Source organism: Stegodyphus dumicola, chromosome X2 (genome assembly GCF_044657685.1).
Source record: "Stegodyphus dumicola isolate Sdum_Otavi_A_Nest chromosome X2, ASM4465768v1".
NCBI lineage: Eukaryota > Metazoa > Arthropoda > Arachnida > Araneae > Eresidae > Stegodyphus > Stegodyphus dumicola.
In genome coordinates this window covers 159,755,729-159,778,913 of record NC_140781.1, presented here as the reverse complement: position 1 = coordinate 159,778,913, position 23,185 = coordinate 159,755,729, and the positions used below count along the sequence as shown (strand labels likewise).

Genomic DNA, 23,185 nt, shown 5'->3' with positions numbered 1-23,185 from the left:
CGCATTACTGGCTTTACGCGCATGCGTATCAGACGTGCGCATCAAACGCGCATGCATAAGTTTTTAGCTTTGAGGTCCGGATTATAGATCATTCCGGATAATGGACATCTGGAGCAGAAACTTTGTACTGTAATGTGTTCTGTGGTCCAATGTATGACATGGCCAGATGCAGCACCATTGAAGAATCTTAATGCAAAGTCAACATGTGATGCGTTGCTGCAGATCTTTACACACACACTGGAACCCTTCAGATGCATTAGATTAAGAAATTGATTTTACTACTTCTTTGATTCAACAGTTTTTTAAAAGGATCGGATCTTCACCAATGTTCTTGGCTCCTTCCCATCCAAGTTCAAGCAGCCCTGTAGAAAGATTTAATGCTGTTTTAAGCGGAATGATACATCATATCATGAGACAATATTTGTAAGATTGGGAAAAACAGCTACCATACCCACTTTGGGCTGAGATATCCCTAATGTTATAACTGGTTTGTTTTAGATGCTTTGTGGCAGGCATCCTAATGGCCCACTATCTATCTTGAAAATGTCATGGACTGATTAAACCCCTATTCGTCATAGACAACTAAGCTCAATGATTGATTACCTGAATGAATATAAGGTGAAGTTTAGGAAAAGCTGCTGAATACATAGGAATTACAGCTGTTGGTAAAAGCGTATGCATTTTACCATAACCGGAAGATTCGTTATAAAGAATTTGAGGAAGGTAACAGAGTTATAGTCTTAATTCCTGATAGTGAAAGCAAAGCTTATGCCATAAGGACTAGAATAAAAAAGCATACAAATTATGGTTACATAGTGCAAATGCCTGATGATACTTCAAAGCATGTTCATGCAAATAAGATACAAGAGTTCAAGACTGCTGTGAGTAATGTTGGTTTGATACATGATACAGATATTGATTTCAGAGAAGTTGAAAACATTCCAAGAATTGTTCCACTGAAAGCAGAAAACATTATTCTGATGAAGAGTTTAGTATTGCACACCTTGAACTGCATAAGAAAAAGAACTGGTGGAATTTTTTTAAGAAATGCCACTGCAACTTTCCAGAGGGCTATTGACAAACATAAAGACTGTGCTAAGTCCTAAATGACAACATGACTTAATGGCATGAATATATTTTCAAGTGATTGAAAAATGACTAAAAGTCGGTAACTTTTGAAATGTTATGACATTTATATGAATATTTTGACTATTTTGTTTTAACATTTATTTATTTTAAGAGCTAAAATGCTAGACCTTTGATTTTTTTTTTAATGTTATGTGGTATGTGTAATATTTAGCCATGGTTTGGTAAAGTCTAATGTTTAATGTGTAGAATAGATTTGTATTGTTTGTTTATATAATAATTGTTTATATGATGATGATAATATTAAAGATTTAGGTTTAAGGAAAAGTTAATTAAATGTTACATCTTTTAATGATTAAAATTATTGAATTTATGTTGAAGTAACTTTAATTCAAAATAGTAAGAATTGGTTAATTAGGTTCGAAAAGTTCATGAATATTAATTTTTTTCTTGTTGTTTCAAGAAATATGTAGATGTGGATTTGACAGGTCACTGAAAGACACAATCAGTCTTTTGGAGGGAAGGTGGGATGATTTGATGAACACCACGATGCACACTTTAGCCGAACAGCGAATGTTTTTGCCTCTCTCTTACGTGACACGGTGTTGGTATTATAGAACAAGGAGAGAATGTCCTGATAGTAGATGTTACATGCTGTATGCTAGTGGAATATTATGTTACTATACTTTATGTAAATTATATTTGTTTTGTTTGTGTTATAATAAAGTTTGACCTATTCATATGCATGTTATATAAAATTTCTCACATAGAGTCCATGTTTAATATATCTAGAACCCAACTCACGATAGGTGTACGAAAATGCATTTTATATTGTTATTATAAATGAAAAGTTTTTAAATCGTTAGAAGAAACTACGAAAAAATGCATGAGGTAGAGAAATTTGTGTGTGGATTTTGTAGATAGTAAAGAAAGTTGGCTTGCATTATTATTAAGTATTGCAGCATGTTTGTATTTACAGTTAACTGGTAAGCCAGAAGTAGAGTATGAAATGAACTTACATATACAAATATTTGTATTAATTTAAACATTAATGCGCATATTTATATAATTTAAATTTTTAGCAGTCAATTCAATATTAAATGAAGTTACTAAATTATGCCATTCAAAAATTGTGTGTTATCAAAAATTTGCATATCTGAAAGAAACATACACAGCTACATTTAAAATGAGAGTTGTACAGTGGCCCCAAAATTGATTGAGTGGTCATATATCATATTACTAGATCATATGTTACACAGGGTGTTTCATAGATCATGGGACAGACTTGGAGGGGTGGTGGAGCGTATTAAAACGTGCATTTTTTGTATAGCAATGTGGGGTCTAAAGTGGCACTTTAAGGCAAGAACGCAAAAACAACAACAAGAGAGAAAATGTTTTTATGTACAAAATCAATGCAAAGTGCTTTTTTGCAGCAATACATTATTCACAATAAATGTTCAAAAAAGGGAACAGTAATAGGTACTACAGCTGTGATTGGCTGGCAATGCAGAGGTAGAGGGTGGTGGTGAGCCGGACAAACCACGATCCGATGCATCAGAGGATCATTTGCAACTCTGATGTCGAGCGTAATGGGTGAGTTTATACACAGGGAAGAAGCTGACATGCATCTTATGTATGGTGCTGCTAATGGGAATGGCAGAGCAGCGTTACGGTTATACCAGGAATGGTTTCCGAACAGGCGTATGCCGAATCACACAATGTTTGAGAAGTTGCATCGGTCTCTGTGTGAAAACGGGTCATTTGAAGCCACCTCTGACACTAGGAGTAGAAGAAGTGCACGACAACCTCGCATTGAAGAATCCATCTTGAACGTTGTGCATAAATCACCTCAGACTAGTACAAGAGCTATTGCATGTCGTCTGCAGCTGAGTCATTCCACCATTTGGAGAGTATTGCATGAAAATGCTTTGCACCCATACCATTTGCAGAGAGTCCAAACCTTGCAAAAGACAAATTACCCTCTTTGATTTCATTTCTGTCATTGGTACTTGCAGCAGTGTGCGGCGCAGGCAGATTTCCCATCGGATGTGCTATTCACAGAAAAGGCAACTTTCTCACAGGACGGCATCTTCAATAGCCACAACATGCACATGTGGGCAACTCATAATCCACACGGCACAAGTCCACATGCATTCCAAACCCGCTTCTCCATGAATGTGTGGGCAGGTGTTGTTAATGACTACCTCATCATAGGCCCATACCTCTTACCTGCACGTACAAATGGCTTATGTTATCATATTTTTCTGCAAGAGGTGCAACCGGAATTGCTGCAGGATGCCCTGGTTGTCGTTCATGATCGCATGTGGTTCCAGCAAGATGGTGCACCAGCCCGTAATCATGTGTGGGTCCGTAATTACTTGGATGGGACATTTCTGGGCCGATGGATTGGCCATGGTGGACCCGTTTGATAGCCACCCCGTTCGCCAGGTTTATCCAGCTTGGATTATTTTTATAGGGCCATCTGTAAAGCATAATTTACGAGACTCCCGTTGATTCACTGGAGGACCTCGTTGCACGACGATCCATTGCGGCTGCAAACGTGCACAAAATGCCTGTCGTTTTTCAAAATGTTTGTCAATCCTTTTTGCGATGTTACCAAGCATCTATTACTGCTGGTGGTCTCAATTTTGAACATTTATTGTGAATATTGTATTGCTTCAAAGAAGCACTTTGCGTTGATTTTGTACATAAACACATTTTCCTCTTGAGTCGTTTTTTTGCGTTCCTGTCTTAACCTGTCACTTTAGACCCTACATTCCTTAAAAAAAATGCATGTTTTAGTACACTCCACCACCCCTCTGAGTTTGTCCCATGATCTGTGAAATACCCTGTAGAGTCTCTGGGTATTCTTTGGTAACATACAATCTTGACCCTATGTTGAAGACGAAGTAGTGAATTCTCCCTATGTCTTTTGAAAAATAAACTGTAGAAGAAGGTTTAAACTAACCTGTTATTTTAAACCAAAATGAATATATGCATACACTTCATGCTTACAAATCACCACCACTTGTGGCTGTGTAATTTTACAGAAAATAAGAATGTATTAAATCTCTAGTAAATTAAGCTTATGACTAACGCTAAATCAGCTGCACACAGCAAAGTTGAGCCAAGAAATATCAGTATAAACTGAAAGATGTAAGATGTTTAAGACCAAACTAAAGAGCTAATTTTAAACTCGTAGCATAAACATTGAAGTCTAGAATTTGCATCTGTCATACAAAATTTACTTTCTGGTAGAAAACTAAAATCAGGAGGGACAGGAAAGTCAAACAAAAAATAATTGGTTAGAATAAAATAAATCCTTACAATATGACCACCAAAAGCTTGCAATAGTTGTTTGTCATGGAGTACTGTTCTACTTCGATACAAATGGGGGGAAGAATGCATATCTGATACACCTATTCTCTAGTTTTTTGTTGTATGGAACTTCTTTTCATAAATAAAATTTCTTGTGTATTCTAGAACGTCGTTTCCAAGATTAAGCTTTCAGTCTTACTGGCAGATATAAAATTTCAGAAACATAATAAAAATGAGAATTTTGTGGCTATAACATGGAGAATAGTGCCAAAATCACACCAGTTCTGCAAGGCCATCCATATTATGCTGGAAGTAAAGATTATAAAAAAGCATGGGAATTTTTTTTAAAGCTGTAAAGAAGGTGGATTGAAAACTGTTTTAAATATAATGGATGGTAAACTTAAGAAGTAGAGCACTTTTTCAGTTTAAAGTAGGATTTGTGTTTAAATGTTATTTTCAGCTTTTTCCTGAAATCACAGTTTGGATATTTTGCATGAAGGGGGAAAAAAATCCTGGTACAAAAAGTTGTATAGTAAGAAATGCAAATACTTGATATTCTATTTAGGAAAGGCAAATAAAGGAAGAAATTTCGGGTCTAAAATTATAAAAAAACAGTCGTTTTATTTGTTACGTATCTGAATACCAAAACCCTGTATTTAAAATTACATAAAATTTTAGGGAGGAGAGAATGCATTTCAGATATAAAAGCTGCCGTATTTTGTAGACTTGAAACATCTTGTATGATTACGAAATCATGCCAGAGACGTAAGCTGATGTAGATGTCACCAAACTTCAGTTGTTCTGGCAGAAATTTAAAAGAACACGTCATTGTTTATTAGATAATAAGCAGATACAAATGACTGATATATTGTCTGGAAACCTGAAATTGCTTATCATAATTTTTCACTTCATATCATCATTATTTACCCGTTTTCAAATAAAGTCACGTACTATGCCTTTGTTTGATGCCAGGATCCTGTAACTTTAAAAATATTCCACTACATACCTGTCCCGTAGAAGGCAGGTTCAATATATATATATACATTTTTTTTTCAAAATGCTGTGCCATCATTTGTAACTATTACTGTTGTTAAATCACACTGACTACAGTACTGTGCATCCTAATAGTAAAACAAGCTCTATAAAGGCATTTAATTTTTAAGGGAGTTTATTTTTTTCTTAATTAAGAAATATTCTGATTACTCAAGCTTTCAGATTAGTAGAATGTCTTTGTTGTTGGGCTTTTATTGTACTTCAAAATCTGTGAAATTTTACATGAGTTTGTTTTAAGATTAGGCAAAGAAACCATTCCTGCTAATAAGGAGCCATGAACTCTACATTTGTAAATTCCATTTAATATTGTAAAACTGTCTTTGACAATTAATTAAAGTTTCATTGCATTCATTTGCGACAGAAAGAATATTGACGTGTATAATGTCATCGATCGTTTTATATGTAATGTTATATACCCTTCAATGTGTGTATGTACAGTGGTGAGATTTAAAAATTGAGATGCAATGTTGCAATTCTAAAAATGAATTAAATGAAGTAATATGTTTAAAATCCACTATTTGAGTTTTTTTGAAATGTTGATAATCAATTGTTTAAATTGAAAGTGATTACTTTTGTTGTATTAATTTTTTTAATTGTGTTCTATTTCATAATTGTTTAATTATACTTTTGTGTATGTGCGTGTGTGTAGTCTGTAATTGTATAATTGATATGGTGTCAATTAAATTTTTTAGGGCGAATTTCAAACACAGAGAGAAGCAGCATGGGCTATTGGCAATGTAACCATCAGTGGTACTAAAGCACAAGTAGCTTATTTAATCAGTCAGAAAGTCATTCCACCCCTTTGTAACCTTCTTACAGTCCATGATCCTCAAGTAGTACATGTTGTTTTGGATGGTATTAACAATATCCTAAAATTATCTGGTTTTCAGTTTTATTCCATTGCAAGCCAAATTGAAGGAAATGGAGGTAAGCTGAATTTAGTATAATCCATACATTTTTTAACTGAGGTTTTTGATTTGGCAACTTAAGTGATATCTTTCCAAATTTAACTATGTAATTATTAGAAATTCAGAGTCTTAGCAATTTCTGCACTTCCTAAACTGGTTTCATGTATTCTATATTTTCTCCCCAGTTTCATTTTAAAATAACCTGTGTGGAAGCTTTCAAATGTAATTTTTTTTATTAGGTGATATGTATGTAGCTAATGTATCTTTTGCTCTGGTCATATTTAGTCTGGTCTTTTGCATGTATTTGGTCATAATTAAGAAGAATACATCAGATTCATGGTTTTATGGACTATCTCATGGGTCTGGCAAAGTATCTTGTAAAGCTGATAATTTCCTTTCTAAATTATGAACAAAAATTCCACTTTCTCCCTCTCTTTTTTAATGCTCTTTTATTTCTTCTGCTTCTCTTTAGACACGAAAAATTTTGAAGATTTTATGGAATTGGTAAAGCTAGTTTCTGGAAACCCAAAATTTTCTGGAATTGGTGGAAGAGTGATAATCTCCAAATCTTTAGAATTAACCCTTTGCGCTCGAGGTGCTTTTCTGTCGGGTGAACCAGCAACTCGAGAGTAATCAGCCACTTCCACTTATATTATGAGTTCTTTATTGTTAACTTAAAATAATTTTAGACACAATAAAACACTTTTAACTCATATTTTAACATTATACATATTTTTTTAACTTAATGAAACATATGTCTTAAACATTGCGTTCTAAAATTTTGCTTCGTATGATATTTTACAAAACAATCTCCAATATGCATCTTTGGCTTGTTGGGGCATGTGTCACAGTAGTATACAGTTTGTCGCCTTTGGGACGTTCTTTGGGAGCAAACGGTGCAATCTTTTTTTTGCCCCATCAAAATAATATGCAGCTTCCCATTTAGTCGGATCGCTTCAGAAATGCTGTGTGAAGTAGAAGCTGTGCTGGGTTGTTTTTGACGAAAGTCTCCTCACAGTTGATCCACTAAAGTTTTCAAATATTGTAGGTGACTAAGCGGCCGTTCGTTTCTCTGCTTCTTTACTGGTTTATAAAGAATGTATGAATTGTTGGAGCAGATCTCCAAACCCCCAAAAAATAGTTTTCTCCACCATTTTACGGATTTTCTTAAAATACAATATGTCGAAGCCAGGTGGCCAGCTCGATCAACAACGCTTATAAATTTGATGTAATTTACAATAACATTGGGCTTTTTTATAACGACTTCAATACCACCTCGTAGAGTTCTTCTTACAGGAGTTATTCCCACATTATTCCAAGTAGTTAAAGCTGTCACAATCCTCATGTCCTTCTACGCAAGAACCAAAATATTACCTTTACGATATGCACATGTGGTTCGATTCTCAAATTTTGGCTTTTGTATTTCACATGGCAGGTGCTTTCTATTTGTCATGATCGTCCCAGTTAAGTGGCACTTTTGTTTGCATAATTCTTCCACCAATATGTAATTCATATAATAATGGTCCGTGAACATGTGGTGTCCCTGAACACTGGGAATTTTATCCTGTATCATTTTGTATAGATGTAGCGGTATTCTGGTTGATACCGGTAGATCGGGTCTTATCAAAGTCTCTGTTGTTAGAGATCCATAATACGGCAGGATAACACAAATGAAGCCGTTATTTGAATCTGCGAGCGTATAAACCCAAATATCCCATTTTGTAGGTTTCATTGGATTGTACATAATGAATGATATGTGGCCTTTGAATTTGACAGTCGACTCATCCACACAAATCTGAACTCCGGGTACAAAATAATTCAAGAACCTTTCATTTATATACTCGAGGAAACCAGATACTAACTGCAACGGGTTCTAGGGTTTGTGTTTTCTGAAGGTATTGTCTTGAGGTGAAGTCTCCAAAATATTTGACAAAATCGTAAACATGTCTCAGTAAAACGAAATACAACTAGTATCATTTTTCGACTAATATTCTTGTATGTTTGCCAGTGGCATTGTCCCCATATTTATGATTGCCCCAATAAATGCCCAAAATTAGGTAACTGTTACATCGTACCACGATCGCCATATAGAACGGGATGATAAGGTCTTCCCTTCCACCTTCCTTGCAGCGTTATTGTTAGTTTCCTGCACTATGTCAGTAACTAATTCCTCGGTGAAAAATAATTTGAAAAAGTCTATTGGTTCTTTTATGTGTGCAAATACGTGCGGTCCTACTTGTCTTTCACTGGATACAAACGGTATTCTTCAGGAGATTTCTTCAGATTTTGTGCACACTGACCTTTCTGAAGGTTCAGTCTCTTCTGTACAATCACTTTGGCTTCCAGATTCACAATCGATTATTCAGATTTTTCATCTTCTTGCTCCTCTAACGTTGTCACTATCTTTATCACTTCCGTCTTCGTTCTCATGGGCAAGCTGTGTATGTAGTGATGTAATTTCGTTCGTTATTGCCGAAAAATTAAACTCATCTTCGCTAGAAGTAACTTCTTCGTCGTGTTCCATACTTATTGGGCTCAGTAACTTTGAAAGAAATACTGCGATCGGCAAGAAGGTTGAGTTTCGAACTGATGTTGAAAACAGAGTCCGACCTGCGGTCGCAAGTATTTTTGAGATAAGACATTTAACGCATAAGCATTGAAAAGGCAACCTTTATTTGAGATAAGACATCCTTATAGCTATTCAGACACCTCATAATATGATCTACAAAAGGCCAAGTAGATCTCTCAAGCGATATTCCTTAGGTCAAACACAAATAAATACATCGATTCGAATGGTGCCTCTCAGGCACCGCTCGAGTTATCGCATCACATGCAGTGGTGCCTGAGAGGCACTGCTCGAATGCAAAGGGTTAAGTTTATAAAGAATGATGACAAAAATTTGCCTCCACTTTCAATGTTGACAACACAGTTTGTAGATTCAAGGGACTTATAACAAAGGAATTTGTCTTTTCCTGAAAAAGTAATTAGTAGCAGGACTACTGTAGGCATAAAATCCCCGTGGAGGTTGACTCGTGAGAATTCTTGGGAAGTACCAGCTAGGATCTGTACTTAGTCTCAAAAACTGAGGTATATAATCAATCTTTACAGGACTAGAACCTCCAACCTCCATTCATTTGAGGCATGGTTCAGGCTTGGCAGGGACCATACTGATACTGTCTTATCTGCCCCTTGGCTGTGGAGTCGTTACATCGTATGATATTGTGGCTGTCTTTGAGGGTTTGGTCTCATTTGGCTCCCTAAGGGAGGACTGTCCATAAGTATGGACCACCTTCTTGAATCTTTGATGCTCCTGGAGGGGTGCCCGGGCACACAGGTGTCTTTGTTTAATACTCGTGATAGCATTCTTTGGTCCCATGCTTCATAGAAGCCCAAGGGGGGGCTGTGTGCCCTGGAGAGTCTCCGGAGTATGGACGCAACTCCATGTGCAGCAAATTTATCAGATCCAGGTCAGGGGTTCGTCTCTGGTGTTCTCTGTAGGCATAAAACATGTTGTCACCTAGAAGTAATCTGGCATTTTTTGTGTGGGTTAAAAAAAAAGAATTGTGCTGTGTTAAAAAATACTAAAATCTGTGTTTTTGTCTCTTATTGTGGTATATTTTTAAAGAAAAAGTATAAAAAAGAAAATGTGATTTAAAAAAAGATTGAAAAGCAGCAGAGGCTCATATCTTTACTAAGACTGAAATCAGGGTTATGAGGCCATAACACTCAATTGTATTTAAGAGGCAAACAAAAACAGGTAATTTTTTTTGGGGGATCTTTAGCAAATGAATGTGAGTATGAGTAACAATTTTTATATATTTTTCCCATTTATGAATTCTTGGTTTTAAGGAACTTTTAGTGGTCTGTAAATGGAAACTTCATATTTACTGCACATAATTTTTTTATTTTCTCTTATAAGTTATATAATTTGAAGTAGTTTCCTGTCAGCAATTTAAAAAGTTTGTCTGAAAGCTGGTATTCATAGAATATTTTGGGAGGAAGACTCATGTTACATTATGTATGGCGTTTCCAAATTCCAAATTAGACAAGCTTCAAATGTGACATTGGTTTCATAAGGAATTCTTTATATATCAAAGGAATCTGCACCTCTCTCAAATGATTACAAAATGTATACTGGTTGTCCCATAAATGTTGCAACAAACTTCTGGGGGGTTAAGGCACATCATAAGGATTAAGAATTGAATAGGAACCCATGCAAAAATGCCATTGTATGCCACCAGGGGGTGCTGTACAGGAGAGTGCTAGTGGAAAGTGAGGATTGCCTCATTCAAAAGGTAGGCATCATAGGAAGAGCGTGGAAACACTATAGGAACAGAGCTTGCAGACGTGCACTTAGTGTATGGAATAGCTGAGGGTAATGGACGAGCCGCTGCAGGCATTTATCAATAATGCTTTTCCGACAGACATCAACCATACCACAGTTTGTTTTGCATGTCTGCATGAAAATTTATGTAACTACGGGTCATTAAGAAGTTGCAGGACAAGTGAGGGCAGGCCACGATTCACTCGCTCGGTCATTCAAGAAGAAAGTGTGTTGGATGTGGTGTAATCCAAGGACCAGCATATGTGCCATTGTCTCTCACTTAAATATGTCTCATGCCAGTGCCCAGCATGTCTTGAATGCTGAGTCCTTCCACGCCATTCATCTCCAAAGGGTTCAGTTACTGCTCCCCGATGACCATCCTAAACATTTGCATTTTGCACAGTGGTTTCTGCAAGCCCGTGATGTTAATTTCCCAGCTTATGATCACAAATGAGGCCACATTGAATAGGGATGGCATATTCAATCACCAATAATCAGTATTTGTGGGCTCTAGAAAACCCCGATGGTGCGCGGAACCATGTGGCACAACAACACTTAAATGTTATTATGTGGGCGGTTTGGTCGGCGACTGTTTAGTTGGGCTGTAATTTTTACCATGTTGAATGCTGTGAATTATCTAATCTTTCTGGAGTAGGTTCTTCCCAGCTGCTTGATGATGTTCCACCAAATGTGAGGCACAACATGTGGTTCTAACATGATGGGGGTGCCTAATCATTTTGGACTGGATGTTCATAGCCATTTGAACAGATCATACCTGCATCAATGGATTGGGCATGGTGGACCGGTTCCCTAGCCCTCACATTCACCAGATTTATTGAGCCTTGATTTCTTTTTGTGGAGACCCATCAAAATTCATGTATTACAATCCTGTTGTGTCTGAAATGGATCTCATAGCAAGATTTGTCTGAACAGCTGCTACAATCAAAGAAACACCCGGTGTGTTTGAACATGTCTTGCAATCAATGGTCTGGCAGTGTCAGGCATGTTTGGAGTCTGATGGGGCAAACTTTGAACATCTGTTGTCATAATCAAGCTGCCGTACACCATTTGTATTCATGTCCAGTAAATAATTCAAATTAATCACTCTTGTTTCCTTTCCGATTTTCTACTTCTGTTACCACTTACCCCTGACATTTCTGGGCATGGGTTCCTATGCAATTCTTAATCTTTATGATGTGTCCCACCTACCCCAGAAGTTTGACGCAACATTTACAGGACACCCTGTATGTCTTTTAACTGTCCCTGTTTACACTGCTGCTCTCTCAGCAGAGAGAGAGAAATTTTCCTAGGCAATATTATGTTCAACAAAGTAATTGCTATTAGTCATATATATCAGGCATCTGATTGCCTTTAGCTTTTTAAAAAATAAAAATTATTCACTGATCACTGAAGGAGCTCAAACTAACTAAAACTTCTGCCTGTTACTTTTGTTGTGGGTTAAAGTAAATACAAAGTCTTGCACTCATTTGCTGCTTACAGTCATGTCATCATCATCTGGCTTTGTTTTTCATTCAAACAATATTAGCTCCTTTTTCTAGTCTTACCAAGTATTACTTTCAGAACTTTTTTTTCTGTTAGTAAATTAGTTTCTTTGCCATGTTACAAGGTTTCAGCTGAAAAAGATCTTGCTTTGAATATTTCAAATGGCACACCCATTGCTGTAGTAGACATGGAAGAGCTGTTTTTTAAAGTGCATGAGGATTCATTTTGTGATTTTTAAAAAGCATTTAGATAATTTTCTTCCCTTTAGAAGCACCATAAGAATGGCTGCCTTTTGATATGTAAGTGTCTGTGTGTGAAGATGGTCTGTTAAGTTAATCAGCATTATCAAATGATTTCTCAGAATGCTTCTGAATAAGAGGCACAGATAATTCTACTAAAGTTCTTCTCATTGCTATTTCAACGCTATGCTGCTAATACTCATCATTATATTTTTGAAAAAATAAAATGGTTTCTGAAATCCTAATCATTAATTCTGCTTACAGCTCTAGGACTTGCACTATTTAGCATAATATCACAAAACCAGAAGCTGATTCAGCTGGTTGAGTTTTTTTTAACTCTTTCACATTGAAGTCGCCCCAAATGCCTGAGCATTCATACATCAGCAGGTCGCCTGAACAATTTCTTACCTAGTGCTTTCCCCCATCACATTACTGCATTGCTTTTTTCTTTCAGGAGTTGTTAAATGACATGTCAGTCATTCTTTTGAACTGACTAAAAGTAGTTCTGTTATTTTAATGCACCTTCTTTTTCCTTTGTTTACTGTCAATGTTTAGCTATTGATGCCCGAAATTGCAATCTTGTCCCAAGGGGAACTTCGCACAGCATGAAAGCATCCAAGAAAGAAGTTGTCATTTGACTTAAGTAGGTTATTGTTAGCGCTGTAGTATTCAATTTATCATGGAGGAAAGAAAAGCATTTTAAGAGGAATTCGTATACATGCGTATTTTCGATGTTTGAGGGAAAGAGATTTGGTCCTCTATCGATGCAAAAAGAGTTAACCCTCCTTCTAAATTAGGTTTGGTAAACTGAAATGGTCTGGTTAAATATGAAATGTAGCTCTCTTTGAATGAACCTTGAACCCTCTTTGCAATGAAAACCCACTTTAGTTAGATACGTTTTGCTATAATCAGTCACACGTAAGGTCTACTAGAAAATTCTGTCTGTGTGGGAAGTGAAAGAAAATAATACATTGTTCATACCTTTAATAATGTTTATTGTACTATGTACTTGTATGTAATTTCGGTCATTACTTATGACCTCTTGCCAGCATTATAGTAATTGGTAGCTTTTTTGAAAATAATTTGTCCTTAGAGACAAGAACTCGAGTAGTGCTTCACTGACATATGTTTCAGATTTGAATATTTTCCCTTCAAAAAACTTTGCAAGGAAAGAAACACGATACCTGTGCAAGGCGAGAAACACGTAATACCCGGAGAGTGGTAGGTGGATATGGATGTAGATGTAGAGTGGTATTGTGGATGTGGCAGAATTTCAAAATCTAGGTCTGCGATTTTCTGATGAACAACCAAAGTAGCATGTGTTCTGGCATTATCATGATGCTTTTGCTGTTCAACATTGCCATCTTCTTTTCTTTGTTTAAATTGTTGAAATTATACATAAAATTACAGTACCTATTGTATATTGTGACATGATAATCTAAAAAAATGAAGCTTTGCCAGAAAAATAAGAATACAGGAGCAAGTTTACTTAACATTGAGTAAATGACTATCTCACTAAATTGGCGAGATATCGCCAAGTTGGCGATGATCTTGGCGATTAATTTTCGTCACCAAATTTGGCGAGCAATCGCCAAAGTCGCCAAACTTGACAGCCATTAGGTGACATTTTTGTCCGTTTTCAGTATGTAACTAATGGGTGCCTTCCAGTAGAAGTGGAATGTACCAACAATTTCTTGGCACTTGGAAGAGGACTGTACAGAGACCCAGGAGAGAATCAGTTTCTGAACAGTAGTTGTTAGTTCAGGTCTGAATTTGGAGCATTGAGACGTTTGTGAGAGCTTTGCCTTTTAGATGTGCTTTGCATTGTTATTGTGTTTAACATTCTTAGTAGTCTAATGTGTAACTACTGATTGTGTTCTGTGACCCTAAGAAGAGCTGTATGAGTAATAAGTGTCTGCTGTCGAACAATGAATCGAAAAAATAGTTTCTGCCATCCAAAGATAAATTGAAGAAAGAGTTTCTGCTGTTCAACAACAAATTAATGGCAGAGTTTCTGCTGCTGTAGGCAAGGAAATTTACAGTGTAAAGAAATCCATAATGACAACTAGTCACAATCTAATGAATTTAAATTCCAGTATATCTCGTCACTACCCTCTCTAAAGCTATCCACATACGATGGAAAAAATCTCCTACCAAGTGTACAAGACACATTTTTTTATAGTGGCAAACACAAATGGATGGCATTCTAAAGCCTACCATCTTGTCACTTCTTTGGGAGCAGATGCAGCAGATACCCTTCAGACTGCTCCTGAAAATCAGAGGCTAGATTTCAAAGCTCTAACATTCAAGTTATAGCTGCCCCTTGGCAAGAAGTGGTTAAAAGATTATAGCAGACTTCAATTAAATTTTCATCTACAGAAGCCCATGGAAACACTCCAAGAGCTGGCCATAGATGTTGAAAGGCTGTCACGTCTCAGGTTTGCCCATGAAAAACAAGGGAAATCCTGTGTCTGCAGTACTTCATCGATGGCATCTGGGATCCTTGAACTACAGAAAGCCTTGTGAATGGCAGATGTCAAGGATTTAAATCAGAGCTCCTCAAGGAGCCAGTGACTGCTCATCAAAATGATTTAATCAGGCAAGTTAAAGCCCTAAGATGGTATAGGAGTGACAAGAAACCAACGCTTAAATGCTAGAACAGTGGTGCTGAAGGCCATGTGTGAAGGAACTGCAAAACACCCAAAGCCACGGAAGATAAGACCAATCCCCAGCAAGGACACACAAACAAATTAGTGGCCATCTCGTGGAGCAGAGGTTGCCAGATATTGAGAAGCTTCATTTTAAAGCACCTCTGCAATGAGTGGTGGCAATAATGGACTCTTCATCATGGGACACATCAGTGGAGTTCCTTGCAGTATGACCACTGATACTGGAGCCAATGTTATTATCACCTTAAAAGATTTAGCTCAATAGTTGGAAATTTAACTCATTTGGACACTTCCCTGCATTATCCTCCAGACTGTGTGCAGGGATAAAATCAACATTTATCCAGGGATCAATCAACATGGAAAATTAAACATTAACATCATGTTTGAAAATGCCTCTTACCATCACACGGCATATGTAGCAAATATTGCAAACTCTTGCATACTCAGATTAGACTTTCTCAGAAATACAGGTTTTCCTTGGACTACTTTTTAAAAATAATGAACTGCATTCTGCCTATGAAGACATAAACGTGTTTGGAATTAACGATGAAGGAGTTGAATATTTCCAACCAATCATGGCTCAAGATAATATTTTAGTACCACCAAGAACAGAATTTTTACTACCTGGATCCATGGCTGAAAACAGAAATTTCTGGTACGGCATAACGGAATATCCTAAGAACTGCAAAAGCCAGAAAGGAGTACTAGTAGCCTCTGCACTCATTGACGTATCGAGGACTATCATCCCGGGGAGAGTTGCCAATGTAAGTAATAAGGTGTAAGTTACTATCAATGGTGAAGAAAGATGGTTCAACTAGATTTCCTATTGAGTATCACTGGTTAAACAGCTACCTTCTTCCTAGAATTGACAACAATCTGGACACACTTTCTGGAAGCAAGTGGTTTTAAACACTGGATTTAAAGAGTGTACGTCGGCAGGTAGATAGTTCGACCATCTGAAACACAACTCTGGCTGGCATTCTGCCAAAACACATAGACTCGTGTAAAAGGGGCGTTATGACTTGCTGCGATGTGAAAGGTCACGTGAAAGTCTTCTCTTGCTGGAGACTTTCACGTGATAAAGATATGCTGGAGGGAAAGAAAGTCCCCGTCCTTCCACCCTATTTTGAGAATAATTTGCTCCGAATGGCGCATGCGTGTTCACGCTGATGATCGTGGATGAGGCGGTCGAACTATATACACCCTGATAACCGAGAAAAGACGGCATTTATTACCAGACAAGAATTTTGGTAGTTCAGAGTGATGCCATTTGGACTCTGTAATGCACCAGTACATTCGAATACCTCATGTAGACAGTGTTGGGAGGTTTCTACTACGAAGCCTGTCTGATACACCTGGATGACATCATCATCAAGGAATCTTTTGAAGAACATTTGAAAAATGTTTGGACGGGGCTTCAGAAATTGAAGGAAGCCAATCTAAATTTAAATCCTGCCAAATGTAAATTTTTCAGTCAGGAAGTGACGTACTTTGGCCATGTCATCTCTGCCGAATGTGTATGTTACAGATCAAGTAAAAGTGTCAGCAGTTAAAGCCTGGAGACGCTCTGAAAATGTCCATCAGCTGAGAAGGTTCCAGGGTCTTTGTACTTACTATAGGAGATTTATGAAGGACTTTTCTTGAATTGGGGAAACCCTTTCACAAGCTGACAGCGAGCAAGCAAAAGTTCTTTGTTGCCAAAAGAATGTGAAGATGTATTTAACAAACTTATGGAGGCTTTAACATCTGCTACAGTCCTGATGTATCCTCTGCTCAACAGATTTGTTTTCAACAGAGATACAAGTAATGAGAGTATCGATGCTGTTTTGTCCCAAGAAATAAACAGTCAAGAATTTGTTGTGGCATACTGGAACAAGTATCTATCTAAAGAAGAGAGGAAAGTGGTGCTAGGTATAGTTAAAACTGTAGAACATTTCCATCATTATCTCTATAGCAAAAAATTATTGCTTAGTACAGATCATGCATCGTTGACTGTGCTTTTAAATTTTAAGGCCAAATAGCACAATTGATATAGAGACTCCAAGATTATGGCATCACTATTCATCATTAGAAGGCATCATCACATGTAAATGCCAAAGCTATGTCTAGAAAACCCTGCCCAGAAAGCTGCTAATACTGTTCCAGGGTCAAAACAAAATACAAGCTGCTTAATCTGGTTGTACAAAAAGTGACAGTTTCAACATGAGCTGATCAAGATGCATGGAGGGATGAAGAAGTCAAGAAAGACTAGTTGGAAGAGAGTGATAAGAATATTGTGCTCTATGGTATTCACTCCGTATTTGAAATGCCATCTTTTACTGTAAGTTTGAATCAGATGGTGGAAAGGCATTCTGATGGTAGCTCATGTTTTGAAGATCCTGCATCCAGAATGTACAAAGAACTACATAGCAGTCCGACTGTAGGCCACTTCAGAATAATGAAGACTGTGCATAGAGTTCAAGAGCACTTCTACTGGAGTAATGTAAGGGCTGACATACAGATGTTGTTACAATCTTGCGATGCCTGTGGTGTTCTGGAAAGGACTGAAGAAACACAGCTGAGGGAAGCTGCAACTTTATGATGTAGGAGCGCCCTTTTTACAAATCACTTTCAGCATCCTGGGGTGCCTGCCACGAACTGCTTTTGGCAACAAATACATTCTTGTCATTGAATACTTCACAAAGTGGCCTGAAGTGTATCCTATCCCTGATCAAAAGGCTGTCTTGGTAACAAAGGTAATGATACACAGTTGGATATCCAGATTTGGAGTGCCTCTTCAGCTACATTTCAATCAAGGAAGAAATCTGTAATTTCTGTAAATGTATTTCATCTGTAATTAAAGAACTCAACTCTGTAGAGTACTCTGCATCAACAAAACCCAAACGATGCCTTTACGTCTGCAGTCAAATGGCATGGTAGAGAGGTTTAATTGAAACATTCTTAACATCTCGCTGATTGTTTCCTGAAACCAATAAACCTGGGACAAGAAGTTTCTCCTGTTCTTAGGCTTATTGCATTTTTATCCACGATGCTACCGGCAATTTCCCATCCTAGGTGCTCTTCAGTCAGGATCTTCATCTGCCTTGTGATCTTTTGTTTGGTCACATTCTGAATACGCCTTCATCACCTGAGGAGTATATTCAAGGTGTCCAGGTATGGTTTGAAGTAATTCACAATTTTGCTTGAGACTGAGTTAACTCTTCAATGGAGAAAATTAAAACCAGCCACTACACAACAGCTGCAGGACATCAATTCAACAAAAGTGACAAGGTATGATCATGTAATCTGATTCAACAGGATGGACTTTCTCCTAGAGTGCAGTCACCATGGGACGGTCCTTACACAATCTTCAACAGTCTTACCGACATCGTAGTTCAGATTCATATGTCATCAAATTCTTGCCTAAAGTCATTCATTATGGCATGTTACCCCTTACGATGGCCATTGTATTGTTGTTCCCATAATGTATATGATGTAAATAGTATACTAAGACAGGGTTCGTATGGTCCTTAAGAGTCCTTAAAAGTACTTAGATTTTTTGGAATCGATTTTTGGTCCTTAATTTTGGCCAAAATCAGCAGAAGGTCCTTAATTTTAATCATCATAAATTTCTGTCTCTTTTTAACAATTGCCATTTTGAGTGTGAATTAGCATTTTGGAGGAATTTTTTCGACGATTCACTGGCATATATGGTTATCTTTTGAATGGGTTTATGGTTATAATTCGTTTCTATTTATAATATAAATGATGAGATACTCGAGTTTCTAAGCAAGAAGTGATATATAAGCATTTTCTCTAATAAAGAGTTCTTAAACAACTTTTCGCTTTTGGAGATGTGAATTCTTTTATTAAACGGTTCTAAATTTGGCGACTTATCAACATTTTCGCGATTTTAAGATCAGTTTCTATAGAAAATTTTTAATTCCGAGATCTGAGAATTTTTGGACGATTTTTTTAAACATCCTAACGTTGATAAATTTCATTAAAATAGTGGTAATATATTGAAATTATATTTAAAAAATAACATTAAAATAAAACATTTTTAATTTTTGCCGTCATATTATAAAATTTCATTTTGGCAACTTATTATACAATATTTTGACTCTGAAAAATAAAGAAGATATAATGCTATAAAGCACAATTTATGAAATGGCTCTTAGCAAAAGCAAAATTAGCTATGTGATTAGTTAAAAATATCTTCTTTTTAATTTTTTCATAGTAAAACTTTTTCCCATGTAATTGGCTCAGAATATGAAAAATTCTCAGAATATTTATCAGTTTTCTCTATAAAATTAATTTCACACTTTTTCCCTCCCTTTTTTTCCAAAATATTTCTGGCTTTTTGCTGGTACTGAATTGGTAGGGATAATTTTTCTTTAGTATTTTAGCCCTTGCAGCTTGGAAAGTTTAGAAGGATTTGAAGGCAAGATATATAGACCCACGATTCTAGAAGATTCGAGAAATATGTGACAAAATGAAAAATGTCTATGGTATCAAGACGTAATGGATGTATTTTAGAGAAAGTTTGCGATGAATTTCTTACTTTTTGGAGAACGTCTGGAAGAACAATGAAAATATAATATTTGAATGTTTTACTCCTGATACTAGAATCATTTTCTTAGCATGTTTATCTTCCCTTTTTTTTCTCTACTTTTCACTAGCCGCAAGCATGGAAAGTAACAAAAACGCTTCTAATCTTGTCACATGGGCAAGCAAATTATAGAAGGAGATTTTTTTATTAATAAAGAAATTGAAAACTTACAATTTAAAAGATTCGTCTAATATGCTTTAATGCATCATACACAGAGCTGGCACTAGGCATTTTCCCACCTGATGCAATCTCTGTGGAGCCTAAATTCTGCTTCCAATGCCTGCTCTAAATTCTAAAAGTTGTGCCATTTCTAGATTTTGTTGTTCGGTGTGTCACTATATTCTAAAAATTCTGCCACAATATGGCTCTGTAACCGGCCTTTACCATATATATTTCTTCTGAATGTTCATATTACTAAAGAAATAAAATTAGCCATTTTCTATACATTCTAAATGCATTTCACATTTTTTAGAATAATGGAAATCTTTAATTAAATCCAAAAATTCTAAAATGAAAAGGAAACACATTGAAGAAAGAAAATAATAAAGACAAAGAAAATTATTCTTCAAAGAAAATGTGCAGTTATTATTATGTAAATTACCCAATTGTTTACGATTTCAGCCTTTACTATAATTTCCCATTTCTATTTCCTCATATGATAGAGTTACTGAGCCAGATTAAATTTAAATTAAATTATATAATCTTTGACTACTAGTCCACACTTTTAGTTTGAATTTGACTGTTCTTGTTTAATTACGTCATCGTGAGCTGCAAATGATTTTGTTAGCATCAGAACATGCCTTTGTATTCTATGTTCTTTTTATATAAGAGGCTTCTTTAAACCTGTGTCTGATATTTTAGTTATTTTCAGACATAGTGATAGTTTGCTTCACATCAGTTGGGGGTTTTCGACTATTTAACTTTTACCAGATCAAGTAAACCCTCATAGGTACATTGTGGAGAGGTTGACAAGTTAGGAGATAAAGCAGTTAGGTTGATGCAGAAACTAGCGAGAGCATTGGTTTGCATTTTGAGACAAATCTCTAATTGTTAGAAAAGATGCTTAAATAGAAGGAAATCGATATAAACTAGCCAAAATGTTTGGGAAGGCTTCAAATTAAAATAACGGATAAATATTTTGTTGAATGTTGTTATTACAAAACATAAATGTTTTGTAGCTTTTAATGTGTAATTATCCTAATACCGTTTAAGAATCAATGTTATAAATTACATGCATTTTAAACTGTGAAATTTGTTTAGATTTTGATTTTAATAGGGCTTTTTTAACAAATATTGTTAAAAAATAAAATTTAATTGTGGCCATGTAAATCCATAATGACTAAGGTTGTAAGGATCTTAAGTTTTACTAACGTTTATTTTATTTTAAATCTTTACTATCACTTCTTATTTTCTACTTCCAGCCAGAATTAAAAGCTTTAACTTATTTATGCAAATTTGTTTTGCGAACGCCAAGTACTTAAGTTGTGGCTTTTTGCCAAGCAAGAGAGAGGAAGGAGTGATTAGGAGCAGGCCGCTTGCCATAGCAGTTTTACTCGGTTGCTGGTTGCCTTCAAGGCCAGAGGTTTAATCCTCTTGATAATTTTAAACGTATCATAGTGTTAACAGTTCTCTGTACTACATACGGCCTTTCTGTTAATATACGGCCAATCTTTAAGTAGACACTTGTTTATTAATCCTATTATTAATCCTACTATTATTTATTATACTTGTTATTAAGTTAGTTTAGTTAGAGTTTAGTTAATATTTTTATATTCTTACGTTCAGACCACAAGTGGTTGGTCTCTGTATTCCGACATAGCTTTAGTAAGCTCTCTGTTCCGAGTCAGGTCATTTAATGTTCCCAAAGCAAGTAAGGAGGAACACTGAACCTGATAAGGTTATCTAATTACCTAATTTAATTATTTATAACATATGCTTACCCTTAAAAATTATCTCTACATATTAAAGTGAGTTATTGCCTTTCATTAATACTCACTGTGGTCACATGATAAAACACAAAAACGTAAAAATTCAAGTAAAACTTATTCTTTGCATCTAGTGAGACTTAAAATAATAAAAAACAATTTATCACCTCTGGTGCTTTAATGGCTTATTGGAACCTTAAAGTATATTAACTGGGTTACAACCCCTGAAACTCTACACGAAGCTACGACACTAACTGCATCAAACTGAGTTTGACTAACTTTGAACATTTGCGAACCTGCATCAGGACACCTGCCTACATAAGGCCTTTCAGGTTTGTTCTAATGAGCAGGTCTATCTCTAGACAAGCAGCAGCAGTAACAATATTCAGTGTTTTGTTCTGAATCTCATGCTGATTATGATCTTACTTCTCATGTTAACCTATGCCGTTTGACATAAAATCTACTTGCCATTTACTCAACCTCTAAACTGACCAAGTACGTGACAAAATGAGACATTGAAAAAAATCAACATAAAGCTAACTGTGAGTAAAACATAAATGTGACTTATCTTCTTTCAAATATGTCCATCTGTTGTAAGTGTAAAATATTTAATGCTACTTGATAAATTGCATAAAGTTTATTTTATTCTCAAACTTATTAATAATTATGTTAATTAATTCATGTTTAGTAATAATGCAGACTACTTAGAGATCTATTTTATTTTTAGGTTGGTATCACAAAAGTGAATTCAGGCATAGATAATATTTTTAATTGAATTTATTCAGTTCCCATTTGCTCATAGGTCCTTAATTTTTTTCATTAATGGTCCTTAAAAGTACTTAATTTTCGTGTGCAGAAATGTGTACGAACCCTGTAAGACCGTGTTTCTGTTTGTATATAAATTTGTAAATTTATTAGTTTAGCATTTAATTTGTTTTATGTCATTTATTAAAATTATTATTTTAGTGCTGGGTTGATCTTCCTTTGTGGTAATTATGGGTTCCTATGCAGGGATTGTAATACCCGGTATGTGCAGTCCCTGGGAAAGGGGTAATGCTACGGATTTTTGTATAAATGTAAATAGTTTTAGTGAAATTATATGTAAAATTGTAGTATCTTTTGCATATTGGAACATGAAAATCTAAAAGGGCAAAGCTTTGCTCGAAAATAAGAATACAAGGGCAAGTCTATTAAACATTGGGTACAATGTTATCTCAGTAAATTGGCAAGATATCACCAAGATGGTGATGGTTCTGGTGGCTAATTTTTGGCGAGAAATAGCCAAACTTGATGACCATTTGATGACATTTTAATCCATTTCCTGTGCAACTGTAATGGGTATTGTAACTGAATACCTATAATTGATCCTATATGTAGCTGTAACCGTATCTAGCCCTCATATGCCTTCCAGTATTTTGAGAAGTGAAAGGGACTTGCGATTTCTCAAGGAAGAGTCTTCGGAAAACTGTATAAGACCAGGAAGAGCATCAGCTTCTGAATAGTAGTTGTTAGTTCAGAGCTGAATTTGGAGTATTGAGATATCCGTGAGAGCTTCGCCTGTTAGATGTG

At 35.9% G+C, this 23,185-nt stretch overlaps 1 protein-coding gene across 5 annotated transcripts in view; it reads left to right on the top strand.

The window, feature by feature from the left end:
• The window catches only part of LOC118201138 (importin subunit alpha-3-like), a 104,206-nt gene that overhangs the window by 65,761 nt on the left and 15,260 nt on the right, over positions 1–23,185 (top strand). For all 5 annotated transcript variants that reach the window (XR_015039103.1, XR_015039102.1, XM_085809554.1 and 2 more), the window contains one exon: positions 6,150–6,384. Coding sequence is in view for 3 of the 5 variants with exons in the window: in XM_085809554.1 (XP_085665680.1) it covers positions 6,150–6,384 (235 nt within the window). In the remaining 2 variants the exon portion in view is untranslated. The remainder of the gene's footprint in view (positions 1–6,149; positions 6,385–23,185) is intronic.